The sequence below is a fragment of the Asterias rubens genome, chromosome 16, assembly GCF_902459465.1.
Source record: "Asterias rubens chromosome 16, eAstRub1.3, whole genome shotgun sequence".
In the NCBI taxonomy this organism is placed as follows: Eukaryota; Metazoa; Echinodermata; class Asteroidea; order Forcipulatida; family Asteriidae; genus Asterias; species Asterias rubens.
In genome coordinates this window covers 10,862,812-10,881,509 of record NC_047077.1, presented here as the reverse complement: position 1 = coordinate 10,881,509, position 18,698 = coordinate 10,862,812, and the positions used below count along the sequence as shown (strand labels likewise).

The following is an 18,698-nucleotide window of genomic DNA, read 5'->3' as shown; positions in this document are numbered from 1 at the left end:
AACAGTATTGTCCAAAGGCCCACACTTCGTGTATCACTAACAAACCTGTGAAAATTTAGGCTCAATCGGTCATCGGAGTCAGGAGAAAATAACGGGAAAACCCGCCCTTGTTTCCGCACTTTTCGCCGTGTCATGACGTTTTTACAGTAAATCCGTAATTCTCGCTATCGAGAATTGATAATTGTTTTAATGTTTTCTCAAAAATTAAAGCACTTCATGGAATAATATTTCAAGAGAAGTATTTCACCTTTACCTTCTGTAAGAAGCCCTGTAAGCTATTTGTAAATCTGTGAACAACTTTTTTTTTCTGTTCCGAAAGTGTATATGGCTTTAATCTGGTCGATATTTCAACTTGACGACTTGGTTGAAAACATGTTTTGAAATTAGAATATGATCCACACAAACATTCCTCGAAATTCCACGTTTTTCTTACGTCGTATAACAAACATTTTTATAACAAATGGTTTCAAACGCTTTTCATAGACCAACTCGTCCGATCCAAGGCAACGTGTCCCTTTTTAAATTCACTGGACACTGTCACACAACACTGAACACTACATTCAAAACATTTCATGGTTTTCCAAAGGCAAACGCGTGTTTATTAAATTTACCAACACACTAAACTACTCAACATAAACTGTCTATAACAAAAGGGAATTAAAACAAAATATTTCAAAAGTACATCATTTATAATATCTATATATAAATCAAAGATTATTAACGAATAAGGTATTTACACTACCAATAAGTGTCAAAATGGAATCGAGAGGCAGTTTGTTACTGTATGTTGCTTATTTGAAATATAAGTTTTCAGAATTGGACGGAATGAACTGAAGCAAGTGACAGGTTTCATAAAGCTGCTTAGAGCAAAGAGTATTGCTTACAATATAAGCAGAACACCAGTATACACTTGTTGCACGCCTGACACGGGGTCCATGGCGTTTTGTACACCCGAGGGGGGAAATGGCACCTGAGGCGAAGCCGAGGGTGCCATTTCCCCTCGAGGGTCTACAAAACCCATGGACCCCAGTCACAGCGTGCAACAATTGTTTTGTTATACCTTTGTTTAATTGTTATTCCTCTTCTCGAAGTTCTGTTGTCATCTTCAAACATTATTACGACGGACTATTCATTGTTTAATAGCAGACGAACAAGAAACAATTCCCTCGAACCCGTGGTTGTTTCGTACACGGCGCTGGAAATCGACCAACGCTGGGAACGATCAAGGTGATGTACACCGGTGTACATCACTTTTCATGTTACCCGGCCAGTCGAGCCATGTAACATGCGTTTTTGTTGCGCGTCACGTGATTGGTTCTCGACCAATCAAACTTCGTAGTTTGTTACCGAGGTATAACAATCACAGTTGGTACACATGACCTTATTCTGCTAAGCATAATTTTGTTGTGCATTGCTACTTTTTGTGTGTGCATAGTATTTCGAATAAACAGACATTGTAACTGTTCACAGATTTGCAAAAAAAAACCCTTGGTTTAAAGTTGACCATGGTGAGAAACTCATTACAAAATACCTTTGCTTGTAATGCAACAGATAGATTTATTAATGCATAGGGTATATATATATTGCCTTTGAACACAAACTGAAATGTTTAAAAACAAACTAAATATTCATAAATGGAATGAAGTCATTTACATAAAATTTACATACTATTCAAAGAAGAAATGATGTAATTTACATACATTTACACAACGGTCTGAAGTGCAAAGTTTGAAAAGTTTTTTTTACTCCTGCCATTCATTGTTTAAATAAGTAAGATGGTTTAAAAATTGGAAGGTAAATTACAATCAACAAAGTAGATTGGACGGACTATTAAAGCCAAGGAAAATCAAGGTGGGCCTAGATCAAAATCTCTGGAGGAAATCCATCATAAAGAAAACCAGGTATTCTAAGGTTCAACCTTTGACTAAATCCTGCTTGGAAATGAAGAATTAATCCAACCAGAAAAAAAAGCTTTATTGCAGATTGCTGGATTCAATTTACCGTAAAATTCTAGTTTTAGAATAAATAATGAATTAAATACTGCAAAACTGAAATAGACACAGGAGATCTAGGAAAATGCAGGGTGATGTCAACAAAAAAAAGCAATTTGTTTGTTTCTTTCATTTAGAGAATCTTACACTCCATCAAATTATAGATGTTGTTTTCTGAAGTAGTTACAACTAATGAAAATGGGTCGCTTGTTGCACAGCCCACTTCCAAGAAGAGGGCTGCTGAGTGTTTGGAGGGTGAACAGAAAAGTTGAAATAAATGTTTGTGAAAAGCTGTGTCTTGCCTCTGAAGGACTTTTTGTTTATAGTGCTGGAATAGGGAACCTTTTTTCAATAGAGATGAATAAAAACAGGTTTTCCACAGGACCCTTTTGTTTTGTTTCTTTGTGTACTCAGTGTCCTTATGTGTTTTTTTTTAAACAGGCTGTTTCTCCATTATAGAGGTCATTTTCAGATTAAGACATAAAATATTTTTTCATAACTTTAGAGCCAAAATTGACGCAAGTGTGTAAGATGTCAAAATGAAGCTTGTTGTACGCTCTTTCCAACCATGAATAAAACTTGATTTGTACATGTGCAGCGTGTTGGTGTAATACTGGAATGCATTGAGTATGATCTGTTAATTAATTGCATCAAAGCTGTGGATAAATTTTACAGCAATTTATCTTATTAACTGATATGAAACATAATAAATTTCATAAAAAAATAAAAGTGTCATAAAAAAAAGAAATTATGTCAAGTTGCAAAACTTGAATGACGACAGTGGATGGATGCACATGCTTAACTGCCCAAGGAGCAACCAAGATTAAGACACAGTGTGGTGATGGTGGGAGGACTTGTAAACCACTCTACTCTTAAAGAACAACAACAACAACAATAGGCACTGTGGGGTGTGGTTGTATAGTGCCATGATGCATTGACAATTATTATATGTCAAGCTATAAAATTTGAATGACAATAGTGGACGGATGCACAGCTTGATTGTCCTAGAGCAACCAAGATAAGAATGAAGACACAGTGTGAGGATGGTGGGAGGACTTGTGCTGTCTCTACTCTCTCAGAGAACAACAACAACAGGCACTGATGACAGGTGTGGATAAGCGCCATGGTGATGCAGAGAAGACAGCTCCATTCAGTTTATTTCTTAGGGGCAATGATGCCTTCAAGTTGAGTCTAAAAATAAAAATAAATTTAAGAGAAAGTGTCAATTTGGCACTGACAGTTGTGATGACAGCGCAAGAAAAAATCAAATCCATTTAGTTATGCTTGGATTACATGTATTTCAGAAAAGAAATGCACAGCCTTAAGGGGAACAAATACATGTAGGCCTACCTTTGGTTTTGGAACCTTTTTATTGTTTTAATCCTAATACAAATTTAGATGTTTAAAACTAACACGCGACAATTTCATTTCAAAAGGTGGTCCCGTTTTTTTATATCATCAAAATTCCGGAGTGAGAATGCCCATAGGAAGAATAATTGTAATTAGAACACACAATCAGAGAAACGTTACTCATAGGAACGTTTCATGGATTCAAATTTTGAGCCATTCAAATTTTGTTATTCATATTCTGGGCCATAAAAACTGATATCGTTTTTACATAACCACATTAATTACTTCGAAATGAAATGTTTCTCAAAATACTTCATACTATCACAAGCTGCTGTATAGGCCTTTTTGAGGTATGGCGGACACAATGCTACAACACTATAAGGTTTGGGTAAAATGTGTGCGTATTGACCACTAGAAATAGAACGTGTGTTATTCTGTCAAGTGCGCATTTTAGGTGACGCGGCGTTTACACGCAAACCTAATTACCACAAACATGGTGAGCGTGGCATCAGTCGCTGCGTGTGACGCGCGAGTATCGTGTCCGCCATACCTCAACAAGGCTTACAGGCGTCTAACCAAAAGTTTTGATTGCCACTAATTTTAAGAGTGATTAACAAACGTAAAAATTTCCCTTAAATACATGTAGGCTAAATTAATTATTTTTTTTTTTTAATATTAAAAATACTAAAAAATACAACCATAAAAATAGAAAAAGCTGCAGAATTAATAAAATACTGTTTAACAAATTACATAAATGAAAATTATAACAAAATAAATGCAGGCAAACTACAGCTTTACACTACACACAAAACAACAATGACAGCAATTAACTCATAACAAAATGTTACGAGTAGTGACACCCTCAAGTTGAATCTACAACTAAAATAAATTGAAGTAAAACAATATGTCAATTTAGAACTGACAGTTGCCACGACAATGCAAGAAAGACAAATCCATTTAGTTTGCCTCTACGGAGCAATGATGCCTAGGGGTTCAGGCTAAAAATATGATAAATCTCAAAAGTACGAGTGTGCAAAGGTCTTGCAACCGTAGTACAAACAAATGTTGGCCATTCAAAAACACGTTAGCGTCCCTGAGTAAAGATGGTGAATAATCTGTCACCGCTTTCATATTTTATTTTTTCAAAACCTAAGAGCAATAATTCAATCAAACTGTGGTCAAATGACTCAATTATCCAAACAAGTGGGTCGATTTGGGGTTGAAAGAATTTTTTCCCCAGAATTTTGAAGGTTGCTTGGACAGGATGACTTCCCATTCATTATAGCACCGCTGAACGATGTTTTTAATTTAAACATTCTTCTGTGACTTGAAGAAGAAGAGAAAAGAAGAAAAATGAAGAAGAAGTAGTAGTATTAACTGAACCTGTAATAATTATACAAAAATAATAAAAACTAATAATAAAAACAATTCGAATGTTTGAAATGTTTTTCTCTCAACTGTCATCCTACCAAGAATACAATTCCTTAAAACGAAAACAAAACAACAGTTTTTTTATGGCCATATCACATAAAACAATTTATAGCTAAAGTCAAGACGATAGACTCAGTTTAAACTTTAAATTTTTGGGGAAAATTACAAAATGTATCTTGTGCTACCAGAGTGCTATTGCCTCAAGCAGCACTGCCTGCAAAAAAACATTGCCTTGTTTAACAAGCTCATTAAAGCAACTGCCCATAACCGGTCCCAACTGGTTCCAACTGGTCTTGACCGGTTTACTACAAATACCTTCAGTTGCTGATTGGTGCGTTTCAGGAACTGGATCTCCTCTGTGTGTTTTTTCTCCTCAACCTGACGTCGTTCGGCCTCGCGCTTCTCGATAGCATCACATTTGGCCTTCAGTTCGTTGACCTGTCTCTCTAGTTCTCGCTTGTCTTGCTCAAGCTCAACAATCTAAGAAAACAAAAACATTTTAAGTTGGAGGATCATACTGTACATTGGCGTGTCGTGGATCAGTCTGAGGTCAATCTGAGCACTTTGAAAATGTCCGAATACGCTGAGAATCAACTAGTCGCTTTAAAAACACACATGTTTCTTAGTACAGAATTAATGAGCATTTTGAGCACTTTCGACAACTTGTCGTCTCGAACAAGCTGAGATTAAAATTAGAAATTAACTTTTAAAACATCTTTCAACATTTTTTTCTGTACAGAATTAATCTGAGCCGATAGCAACACCTGACTCAAGCTGTGGTGTTTCTGATCAGCAGAGTGTGGGTTCGAACCCCGGTCATAACACTCGTGTCTTTGAGCAACAAACCTAGGGTATACTAAATGGGTACATGCGATTTTCTTCAGCCAGGGGTATAAATGGGTACATGCGAGGGTAGAGGTTGATATTGTGTATGGAAAGCCTTTGGAGCGCCACGGCTGCCCGAGGCTGTATACATACTCCCCAGGGAGCTGAGCAAGATTAACGAAGTGTTTATGGCGCGATAACCAGGGGCCGACAAAAATAACTGTTGAGCAAAAAAATGAGTGGGGCAACAATGTAAACTTTATCAAATTGTTGCTGGTAACCAGTTCTGTTAAGCAAGATCTTTCTGTGCTTAGCAAGTTTTTATGCTTACAGTCTTTATGAAATTAGGCCCACGTAAAACATTGATACGTTATTGTAAAATATGCTATACATAAGAACTATGTAGTTAAAAGTGCTTACTAGTTGGTGTTCTAAATTGTATGACAATGCTCTAGAATAGCAAGGTTTTGGGTTCGAATCCAACCCGAATAGTATGCCTGTGATTTTGTTCACAGTGCTTGGGTAAGTACAATATACAATGCTACATCGATGCATATGGGTAAAACCAAACTTTCATATTCTTTATCCCAGTTGCAAATTTCCCGACGAAAATTATTTTGTGACTTGTTTTACTCATTTCTCAAAAACTACAGCACCTCAGTAAGTACTATTCTTAGGGAAGTTTCCTACTATCACTATCATTATGTAAATTTGTGGGCATTTGTTTTGTGTTACAAAAGTACCCAATTCCTTTAAACTTTAATGTACTTGTTATTTATGGGGTATTATAATTGTACAGTACTCTTGTGAAAAAAAAGGTTTGCCTTTTTTACCTTTTTTTCCATGTCAGACTTGCCCTGCTCAGCCTGGAGGGCTTTGCGCATCCCGAACGCCACGCTGCTCTCGTAAAGCGTCTGGTACGCTGCAACCGTCATTCGTATTTCGTCACGTACTCGCAGCAACAGGAGGCCGCGTTCGGCACACTCAATGGTCACCTGACGGATCAGCTCATCTGTGATTGGATAGAGAGAAAAAATGGCGACCAAACAGAATGAGTTGTGAGTGCCGAGGACAAAATTCTAAGAAACTTTAATAATTATAATAAAAAATATATCAAAAAATTTAACCGCAATAAAATCAGAATAAATTCTAATTTGGCTTGTAAATGCAAGCCATTCGCGCGCAATATTATTTAAGGTAATGTAAAGTATGTATTTAGTTTGATTTGTTTTAATCCTATGTAAACAATAAAGGATTTGGGGTTGAATGAAGAAAACTTCACTATAGAGCAAGATTTTGAACCTTTAAAACCTTTGAATTACTTGCACAAGGCAGCTTTGACAATCTGCATCAGATCCCATTGGTTGGGCGGCTCTACGTCCCCCATCATGGATTCGGAGCATGATGATGATGATGATTACATACAAGCCTGCTCTCAACCAACTGAGCTTATAGCCCTATAGATTGCACAGCCTTAAAACTGTACATTATTGGTATTTGTCAAAGACCAGTCTTCTCACTTGGTGGGGCTCATATGCATAAAATAACAACCATGTGAAAATTTGAGCTCAATTGGTCGTCGAAGTTGCGAGATATTACTGAAAGAAAAAAACACCCTTGTAACAAGAAGTTGTGTGTTTTAAGATGCTTGATTTCGAGACCGCAAATTCTAAATCTGAGGTCTCAAAATCAAATTTGTTGAAAATTACTTCTTTCTCAAAAACTATGTTACTTCAGAGGGAGCAGTTTCTCACAATGTGTTATACTATCTGATCAACCTCTCCCCATTACTGGTCACCAAGTAAGGTGTTATGTTAATAATTATTTTCAGTAGTTACCAATGGTGTCCACTGCCTTTCTAGGGAAGCACGCTGTTACAACCTTTGGTTCAAAGTGAAATGTTCCTCAAAATGCTTCATCCTATCAAGAGCTGCTGTAGGCTTCTAACAAGCAGTTTTTATTGCCATTTATTTTAAGAGTAATTACAAAATGTATATATACCCTTTAAAGCCCTTATACACTAATCGGTAGAGAGAAGAAAAGAAAAAAAGTAAACAGATTTACAAATAATTTACAGGGTTTCAGAAGGTAATGGTGAAAGACTTCTCCTGAAATATTAGTCCATCAAATGCTTTACTTTTTGAGAAAACATTAAAACAATTTTCAATTCTCGATAGCGAGAATTACGGATTTATTCTAAACACATGTCATGACACGGCGAAACGTGCGGAAACAAGGGTGGGTTTTCCCGCTATTTTCTCCCGACTCCGATGAGCCTAACTTTTCACAGGTTTGTTATTTTATATACATGTGTATAAGTTGTGATACACGAAGTGTGGGACTTGGACAATACTGTTTACCGAAAGTGTATAATGGCTTTAAGTTCTTGCAGGCCACAATCAAAGTATTTTTAAAAAGCTTTTAGTTCAATTATTTAGACCTCGACAAATAATAACCCACTGATGAGGAATTCAAAATTATAGTATCGTTCCATTGAACAGACAGGATAAAGGCACTGGGACACCTTTGGTAGTTGTCAAAGACCAGTCTTCACACTTAGTGTATCTCAACATATGCATAAAATAAACAAACCTGTGAAAATTTGAACTCAATTGGTCATAGAAGTTGCGAAAAAAAAAAAAAAAAAAAAAAAATCACCCTTGTCGCAACAAGTTGTGTGCTTTCAAAAGCCTTGAATTTGGAGACCTGAGAAATTACTACTTTCTCAAAAACTACACTACTTTCAGAGGGAGCGGTTTCTCACAATGTTTTATACTGTCAACAGCTCTCATTGCTCTTTACCAAGTAAGTGCAGCAGGGTAAACCAAGTATTTGAGAATTACCAAAAGAATACCCTGCTTTTATTGTTTCATTTTAAGAGGGGAAACTAGAAAATGTGACCTTTCTATACCACAAGGGCACAAGAAAAAAACAAAGAGAAAAAAAACCCAAGCAAAACAAAATCTCAAAGCTTTTTACTTGCCATGATCATTTTAAAAGCCCCTTGCAAACCACAAAGTAAAATAAAATGTAAATAAATAAAAAGTCTTAACTAAAATCTAAATTTAAGACGACCATGCTTGGAGATACAATATGCAATGCGTCCATTTCTATTTGACACTGCCAAAGAATTTTAAGAAAGCTTTTAGACTGATTATTTAGACCTTGACAAATAATAACCAACTCATGCAAAAATGCATAAGGTATAATTGTTCCATTGTACACATATAGATCAATGTTGGGAAATTGCCTTGTTCAAAGAAGGAAAGTTTGCACACAATCACAATGAATGATATTTCCATCAGAGGGAATCTTTTACGAAATCGAGATGTGCAATTTTAAAGGAACATTACAAAATTGTTTTTTTTTTACTAACAAAACAGTTGCTGACAATGTGAGCACTTTGTGTAATCCACCATACATACACTGACAAACCTGTAGAAGTTTGAGAACGATCGGCTATCTGGGTCACGAGAGAATGGTGGAAAAAAGATTACAAATTTTGCATTGCATCGATGCCAAAATGAAAATGAATAAATTGCTCACTGAGCGATAAACTCCAAACGCGAAGTTAGATTATTTATTTCTCATCAAATATGACATTCCAGAAAGAAATATTTCAAGGGATGTTTTCTACTTTCATCATCGTTAAACCGTGTACGTTTTATGTAAATCTGTGATCACAACTTTTGTTTCTTACCAATTCTGTAACGTTCCGTTAAGGAAACACAAACCTGGCCAACTGAAAAAATTATTCACTGCAGACTTTTTAGGGGGAAGGACAGTGTAAAAACAAAGTTCAAAATATTAAAACCTAACTCAAATCATTTATATAAATATGTTTTTTTAAATTTTCATAGAGAGTAATATTTTCATATGGATAAAAACTGAATTAGCTGTTGCAAACTGCTTAATACCAACCTTTGCAGCCCCGTATGCTTCCTTTTTTTTGTAAGGGCAAGGGCACCAAAGCATTTTCTCTTTGGTAACGGGAACCCCATGAGGAAATTCTAAATTTCTACTGGCAGAGCATTTCTACTTGACTGATTTCAAGGGCACCAAGGCAATGGCCTGGGGCAACGGAGGCAATTGCCTTTGTTGCCTCCATTAAGTATAACAAAAAAACACCTCACTGACTATGTACATTACAGGAATACAGAGATAAAACACATTACATGATGTACTAGGCCTACATGATATAACTTGCTTTTAAAGCCATTGGACACTTTCGGTAAACAGTATTGTCCAAAGGCCCACACTTCGTGTAACACAACTTGTATATAAAATTAAAAACCTGTGAAAATTTAGGTTCAATGGGTCATCGGAGTTGGGAGAAAATAACGGGAAAACCCACCCTTGTTTCCGCACGTTTCGCGGTGTCATGACATGTGTTTAAAATAAATCTGTTATTCTCGATATCGAGAATTGATATTTGTTTTAATGTTTTCTCAAAAAGTAAAGCATTTGATGGAATAATATTTCAAGTCTTTCACCATTACCTTCTGTAAATCTGTGAACTTTTATTTTGTTTTCTGTTAAGAAAATGTCCAATGGCTTTAATCCGCAGAGTGAGTAAGTAAATTGAATGGTCATGATCGCAAAGCCTTGCCATACATTTGTACCCCCCACCCAATCCCAAATCCTAGAATGAGCTTTTCTAATGAAGCCTATAAAGCCTCCCCTCATTTAAATGGATCCACACAGGACCGATTTGAAATCCTTTGAAATTGATTTTATTACCTCCATTAGGAATAGCAGAGATTATAACTGAAATGCCAGAGAAAAACATTTCAAATTAAATTTGTCTTTTTTATTACCGGTACCGAGGACAAATTACTTTGAGTTGGCCAAGTCATAGCCTTCTAGATCGATCAAAGGAAGGAATAAAACCAAATTCCAAGTTAATTGGCACACACTTTCGCCAAAGGCATAACAGGGGTGGACCTATTCATAAAAAAAAAATTAAAAATAAAAAGGAAAAAAAACACCGAAAAAACCTCAAAGGGAAAGTACACGTTTGGTAATTGTCAAAGACCAGTCTTATCACGTGATGTATCCCATCATAACCATAAAATAACAAGCCTGTGAAAATTTGGGCTCAATTGGTCATCGAAGTTGTGAGAAAGTGGTAAAAGAAAAAACACCCTTGTTGGATGAATTTGTGTGCTTTCAGATAAGAATAAAAGACTTCTAGCTAGAAGTCTTTTATTATTTTAGTGAGAAATTACCTCTTTCTCAAAAACTACGTTACTTCAGAGGGAGTCGTTTCACTTAATGTTTTATACTATCAACAGCTCTTCAATGCTCGTTACCAAGTCAGCTTTTACGTTAATATTTGTTTTGAGTAATTACCAACTGTGTACCTTCCCTTTAACTATGTACATAGTAATATTTTTCACAATTCTAAAAAATTTAAGCTTACAGTTTTAATGTCTGTCGTTTTAACACAGATAATTTCCCCAAGGTATCCATGACATAGATATTTTTCAGAACAAAAGCAATAAAAATTACCCAAGTCCGAGACTTGATCATTTTAACCCAGAACGCTATCACTTCTCAGTGATACACAATAGATTAATCCTATTTGCGTTGCTCCAAGTTATTAAGCCTTGAATTGCTCTTCAATCAAACCACCTCAAGGTCGGATTTTTGTTATTGTATGAGATCTGAGCTGAGTTAGTAGCGGATGTCCCGCAGGATGCAATATTTGTGTTAATGCCGTGAAAGGATGCACTGTAAACTAGGCCCAATTTCACAAAGAGTTAGGACTAGGAAATATTAAAAACGTATGGCTATACATGTAGTCCCAAGTTAGGACGAGTAACTTGTCCTAACTCAAGATAAGAATAGTCTTAACTCCAGGTGAAATTCGCCCCAAATCTACCCCTCGGATGGATATCACAAAGAGTTAAGACTATTCTTATCTTGAGTTAGAACAAGATCCTTGTCCGAACTTAGGACTAGCTAGCCATACGTTTTTAATATCTTCTAGAACTAGTCCTATAAAGTTAGGACTAGTCTTTACTCTTTGTGAAATCAACCCAGGCTACTAGTGCAATAGACCGATCCATTAGGCTCCGTCCATGATGCACGTGTGAGCAAGAACATGTGAGCCTCTCCAATGCCTTTCTGCACAACTCTGCCGCGCGCGCCAACCATACGCGCACGCATGTCAGACTTATTTTGTCGGACCTTCATTGCGTTGTGATTGGTCAATACGCAATGGGGCGGAGCTTAATGGATCGGTCTACTACTCGATTTGTTGCACCTCAAATTGTTGGAACTTCAACACTTGTCACAATTAATTCCCTAGATGCATTGCGGCATATTGTTTACAGCAAGCGCAATTAGTAAAATTCATGCTGAATGGTTTGAAGGTTTAAAATGTTCTCGAAAATCAATTTGGGTGTTTTCTATATCCATAGCAAAAACATCCAGCAAAGAAACGACAAACCAAATAAGAAATAGACAAACCGAATTAAATTGCATTAAAAAACAACCTTATTCCTATCCCTTATCTCCTCAAGCGTTCAAGACTGCTCTTCAAATTGCAAGGTGAAACCTTTTTATTTAAAAACGGTTCACGACTGATTACATCTGGGGTATGTTTCATAGAGCTGTTTATCCGCTATTTTTGTGATCACTGCATGAGTTTTATGTCATACATGTCTTGTTTAATATGCCATCAAATTTAAATCTCTTCTTAAAGCCATTGGACACTTTCGGTAAACAGTATTGTCCAAGGCCCACACTTCGTGTATCACAACTTAAAATATTAACAAACCTTGTTTCCTCACGTTTCGCCGTGTCATGAAATGTGTTTAATATAAATCCGTAAATCTCGATATCGAGAAATGATATTGTTTTAATGTTTTCTTAAAAAGTTAAGCATTTCAGGGAATAATATTTCAAAAGAGAATTCTTTCACCATTACCTTCTGTAAACCCTGTAAGTTATATGTAAGTCTGTCATTTTTTTTCTTTTCCTAAAGTGTGGGGGGCTAATCGTCCTTACTCGCAGCTAAGAGCTGAATTGCGAAGGACGCGGCTACAACGTGTTTGAGAAGCAGGCATGCAAGGGCGCATTCAGCTGCCAGCCACATCAACCCATTATGACCACGGAGCACAGCCAAGATCGAAAGTGTTTGATTTTTTCCTGAGGGAGGAAAACCGGATAGTCTGGAAAACCCTCGTGGCACAGCAGAGAACCAACGCACAACTCAACTCACATATGGCCCCGACCGGGAATCGAACCGGGGTCACCTTGGTGAGAGGCGAGCGCTTTACGCACAAGCCAACCGTGCCACCCTGAATGATGTAACAATGCAAATCCATAATGCTCGACCTGGCCACCTTTTCTTGCTAACCTGTGTAATATGCTTTGTGAATTACACTTCCAAGACTTTTAAAGACACTGAACACTATTAGTAATTGTCAAAGACCAGTCTTCTCACTTGGTGTATCTCAACATATGTATGCACAAAATAACAAACCTGTGAACGTTTGAGCTCAATTGGTCGTCGAAGTTGCGAGATAATAATGAAAGAAAAAACACCCTTGTCACACGAATTTGTGCGCTTTCAGATGCTTGATTTTGAGAGACCTCAAATTCTAAATCTGAGGTCTCAAAATCAAATTCGTGGAAAATTAATTATTTCTCGAAAACTGCATCACTTCAGAGGGAGCCGTTTCTCACAATGTTTTATACTATCAACCTCTCCCCATTACTCGTTACCAAGTAAGGTTTTATGCTAATAATTATTTTGAGTAATTACCAATAGTGTCCAATGCCTTTAAAGTAGTTTTTTTCTGCTAAGAGTTAGGTCAAAAATTTGCTCACTGTTTTAAAAGCAGTGCTATGAAATTGGCCACTGGTTTGAATGATATAAGGCTGCAATGACGTAAGCGTGGAATTACCTAATTCTGTAATTGAGCCCTGGTTTGCAGGAACAACAATTATTTTGCCGTGTAGATTGTTTTGTAAGAACTAAGCTAAGTTAAAATATCGTTGGACACTAGTTATACAACAGTGTGTAGCAGCCCTTACAGTATTTTCATTTGCCCGTAAAACAAGCCCAGGAGGCCCTCAAACATTATTTTCATTACGTCACGCCATGTGCGTTTCTTCAACCCCACGGGTATATAAAGCTTGACACTTCGTATTTACCACTGAGCAAGCACAGCAAACCAACCTACCCGTTGTATACATATATTATCCCTTAAACAGTTATCACTTTTACAACCAACTTTTATTATCCATTAGACTCTTATTTCACATTACTTTTCCAAAGACTCTTGTTGCTGTGGTGTGCCATTTGGCAGTAGTACACAGCATAGGCACACTACAGCTACAAGCCTACATTGTATTACTATTAGTTTATTCCTACAAGTTAAGTACTGTATAATTTTTTTTTTTTTGGCACAAGTATTGCCCCCTTTTTGTTTATATACAAGCAGGCGAAGCAGCCAAGCTCATAATACTTTCCGTAATTTCATCTAGTTACAAAACCTTCCAGCAAAGAACACGCTGCTAAAAGTGCAAACTAAAATTTTGTTTGGTGACCTACATGTTTTTCTGCTAAGCCGGTATTTTGCAGGCAATTTGTTGTCCTTGCAGTCTTATCAATTGGGCCCTGCTGATGTTTTTTTTGTGGCACATGAGCCAGTTGGGAAGGAAGATTGCACCGATAGTGGATTGTGTACAGTGGACTGAAGCCCAGTTCATACTTCTTGCGAATAGTTTGCAACAATTGAACTATGTTCAACTCCTGCGAAACAATTGCTGGAAAACAGCCATGTGACATAAAAGTTCACTTCGCATTTGCATTTACAAGAATGAACTGGACTTTAGACCCCACAATCCCCAGTGGTATTTGGTGGCAGTTGAGCCGGTTGGGCAGGAGAACACACCGATTAGGTGAGACTTACCAAAACACTGTGAGTACAGCTCTCTGCGTACTGGACAGATCCCAGTCTCTCTTGCTTGTCTCTGTTGCAGTCTGGTATCAAGCTGCTCCTGGAGGTTCACAACGTCCAGTCTGGTGGCCGGAGTACTGGACACCTGCTGCACCCACAGCTGACCATTCTCTGTCCATTCTCTATTTATAAAAGCAAATATTTCAATTATTTCATTTCATTAACTCTGATTGTGAAGAAAAAGACTTTCAGAAAAGCAAACTTAAAATCACTGTATGGCCAAGAGCCGAGAGGAGAGACGCGTAGAAGGAAGTTCAGATTTAGATGTTGTAGGAAAACCAAAGAGAATTATTCCAGGGAAAACCCACGCAGCAGGTAGGAACTCAAAACCCAATCCACAAAGTGCTTCCAGCGTGATTCAAACCAGGGTCATAGAGGTGGAACATATACCACTACGCCAACCCACCTTTTTGGGAGTCAAAATGAACACGGAATTCACTCCAAAAATGGTGGAATAGGTTGATACTGTGCAAGGGGTCAATAAGAACATGCACTGTTTAAACAAAAATTGTATAACTTGGTTTTAACCTTACAGCAATGTGTATTAACTACTAGGTGCACAAGGCGGTCGCTAGAGACCACCAAAATACGTTCAAAATGTACTTTTAAAAACAGCCATAACTTAAAAACTAAAACACCTCTATCACCCTCATTTGGTTGTTTAGTGTTGATTATGAAAAATTTCAAGAAAAACATGGATGGACGTGTTTTTTTAATTAAAAATAAAACTAATACAAGTGCAGCAAAGGGTTAACTTATTGAGCAATTGTAACACTCGGTGATTTTCGGAGTTCTGGGAGAAAAAAAAACCCAGCCAAATCACTCAGGTGGGATCTGAACCCACGACCTGTCTGTGTATTGATAGCCCAATGCACACAACAAATCCAGTATTAAAGGGTCTATGTACTTTTTGTAGGACAAAAAACACAATGTCAACAGATTTACACAAAACTTACACAGTTTATAGATAATGATAGTAGAAAGCTTCCCTGAAAATATTGCTTGCTGAGGTGCTGTAGTTTTTGAGAAATGAGTAAAAAAGGGTCATGAAAATAATTTTCGTCTCATGAGACGAAAATTATTTTAATCATTTACAAAATGTATTTTCATGACATTGTTTTACTCATTTCTCAAAAACTACAGCACCTCAGTAAGTAATATTTGAAGGGAAGCTTTCCACTATCATTATCTTCAAACCCAGTTTAATGTTAATCTATGGACATTTTGAAAAAGTACTCAAATCCTTTAAACATTATAAGTGCTTAATACATAGGATCAACCAGAATAGAATGTTCAAACCTTGGTGGCAAGATGGAGTTTAGAATCTCGTCTGTCTGTTGTGCCTTCTGAGCCTCAACTGGGGGCAGTTTGCTTCCCCCCTTTGGTGGTGGGTTTGGTACGGGACCAGCATTGGTGGGAGGCTGTGGGCTAGTCCTCAAAGCCCTCGCCTGTAGGTTGAAATAAAAAAATTAATAATAACATCAAAGGTGGGCTTATAAACTTGCAGTGGTTATTATGAGTAAATAAAACTGATGGTATTGTGGCGAAAACTGCCTTGCGTTTTAGGATTAAATATAGAGTTGTTGAGACAACTTAAATTATATCTCTTTATTTATAATGTCTTGCTAATTTACCATTATTGTAAGTTTAACTTCAGCTAAATTAAGTGTTCACACATTTGGTTGTGCGTATTGGCTGTGCGTAGGCGTACGCTTTACGCGCACGCTTACAAACTGTAAACGCGCACGCTACCAAATGTGTTTACATTGTCTGGTTAACGCTTATAAATTAACCAATCAGTTAACTGGCTTAGGCAAGCTGCGTGCAGCACGTACTTCTGCTAGGCTTTAAAAGGGGATGAAAACCAGAGCTGGGGGCTCAGTCGCTTCCAGATTTGAGATCGCCACTCAAGACCTCAAGAACTCAAGAACTCGAGACCATTCATGACCTCAAGAACTCAAGACCATTCAAGAACACACACACGCAAATGATGCTACTCATTAGAATCTCATTAGATAATTACTACAACACGAGCAGCCACGCTACCATGTACTGCTGCATGCGAACGAACCAGCGGACTGATTGATTGCAGTTTACCTTAAGTTAATACCGTTTAAATCAAGAGAGGGCGCTATGTACATTTTGTGATTGAACATGATTGAATAAAATACACACTTTGTGTAGTTCCGTGCGGTTAATGTCAACCCTCTGTTTGAAACAGTTGATTTATTTCATTAGTGGAGTTTAAGGACAATCCCCCATATGTTTCATCCTTCCCCTGTGGCTTTAGGTTCCAGAGTGGCGGCTTGGTTAAAGTAATAAGAACCATACCCCACCCCGGAATCGTTACAGTATTATTAGGATAGTCAAGTTTTGACTGCTGAATCCTATATAACTTGAAATATTTTCATAAATTGTGCTCTCGAATCGTGCACCAAATTTACACAGAGGCCTCAGAAGTGCTCTTTTTGCAAAATAAAAAATGGCCCTGAGTTCTGACCTATCAAAGTTTAATTCTAGACGTTTATGGCGCAACTTACGCCATAAACGTTGCGCAAGTGGACTTACGCAGTTGCGTAAAGTTTCGTGAAATCGGCCCCTGGTGTTTATGGAATTTTTAACTGGGTACTTCAAGATTTTTGTTTTATCCCTTTAATTTTCTGCCATCGCTGATTTACAAAAGTGTTAAGAAAACTGGGGTGAGGCCACTCTTTGTTATTATGCCATGGAAGTACGGGGGATAGCCACACCAGGTGTTTGTACAGTATTTGACAGATGCAGAATTCCAATAGCGATGGTGGCAATCAAAACCCCTTCACAATTTAATGCTTCTTCCATTGTGCCATCCTTATGGGGAATATGCTTTTCAAATGCATTTTGAATTCAAACTTCATACACGCATCTGGACATGTGTGTGAGTTAAACTTTTGATTTTGAACACAGCATTTGAAAAAAACCATCTCATATGCGCCCTGTTAAACTTAAAACTGTGTTAAAGAGAAATTTCTGTAGTATCCTGCCACCACTTTTTCATTTGTTAAAATGTTATGAAATAAATGAATTAACTCAAATGACAGTTTGTCAGTAGTGTCAAATGAGATTCTTTTTTGCTCATCTGGTGGCAGGATACGGAAACCTTTCCTGTGAAGTGATGGCATACCAGGGCCCAATTGCATAGCGCTGCTTTACGTACCTGATGTACGGTAAGCAAATTTGCGAGCTTACTGTAGCAGAAAAATTTGCTTAAGCTTTGGCCTATTTCACAGGTTAGCAGAAAAATTGGGCGGCCATATCGCATGTTTTATCATGTTCATGGATTTGCATTGTAAACAAATGTCATTTATTTTCGTGCGGTAAGCACCAGATGGTTAGCATGCTTTCTCGTTTTTACTAAAATTTTTACTAAAAGAAATTGGTCGCTAAGCAGCGCTATGAAATTGGGCCCTGATTATTCAATTTCAGGATAACTTTCCGTATGGCGCCACCACTTTTTCACTAATTTTTACAAAAAGGGATATATCAATTAGGTAAATTAGATACTATATTATTTTATTTCGAATGAAAAAGTGGTGGCGCCATACGGAAACTTTTCCCAATTTCAATTTGCAATGGCAAGCTAATCAAATTCAATGATAAAAATAAAATTAACAATCAGAAAAAAAAAAATAATAATAATGTTTAGGCTCCTACTGAAAATGCTAAAAATTAGGCTCATTTGAATATAATGCAATATAATTATAATTCAGTAAACTTGTAGAGTTGTACATTAATCATGCAAGAATCAATCAAATTAAGCAAGTTTGACAAAAGTACCCAATTATTCCTCTCTTGTCAAGTAAATTGTTTTGTGAAGGTCGAGTTGACTACAGAACTGAAAATCTTAAAAAAATAGTCAGACAAATTGTTTATCTAAAAAAAATAACTTACCCTTGGTGTTTTCTTGTCCGTATTTCGACTGACGAGGACGGGAGTGTCATATCTGACAAGAGAAGCATTTGGAGGAATCATTATTAAATATAGTAATCGGTGTGAACACAGCTGAAATGTGCAATTTATACGGGGCAAAATCAGTAAAAAGTCCGAGCGAAGTTCGTGGTAAAAAGTTGTTGTCGGGCAGGTTCCATGG

General features: G+C 37.1%; 1 protein-coding gene across 1 annotated transcript; it reads right to left on the bottom strand.

The window, feature by feature from the left end:
• Positions 1 to 1,358: 1,358 nt before the first annotated feature.
• On the bottom strand, positions 1,359 to 18,684 carry LOC117301161 (33 kDa inner dynein arm light chain, axonemal). The gene is made up of 6 exons (XM_033785062.1): positions 18,500 to 18,684; positions 15,872 to 16,020; positions 14,525 to 14,694; positions 6,431 to 6,609; positions 5,088 to 5,252; positions 1,359 to 3,182 (listed from the first exon to the last, which is right to left on the bottom strand). The coding sequence occupies exons 1-6, from the start codon at positions 18,578 to 18,580 to the stop codon at positions 3,147 to 3,149; spliced, it is 780 nt and encodes a 259-aa protein (XP_033640953.1). The 5' UTR covers positions 18,581 to 18,684; the 3' UTR covers positions 1,359 to 3,146.
• Between the last annotated feature and the right edge of the window lie 14 nt (positions 18,685 to 18,698).

Coding starts and splice junctions, on each gene's coding strand:
- LOC117301161 (XM_033785062.1), bottom strand. CDS start 18,580: ATGATTCCTCCAAATGCTTCTCTTGTCAGATATGACACTCCCGTCCTC. Junction 16,021..18,499: donor CGGACAAGAAAACACCAAGG/GTAAGTTATTTT, acceptor TTCAACCTACAG/GCGAGGGCTTTGAGGACTAG. Junction 6,610..14,524: donor GCTGTACTCACAGTGTTTTG/GTAAGTCTCACC, acceptor ATCCAATCACAG/ATGAGCTGATCCGTCAGGTG.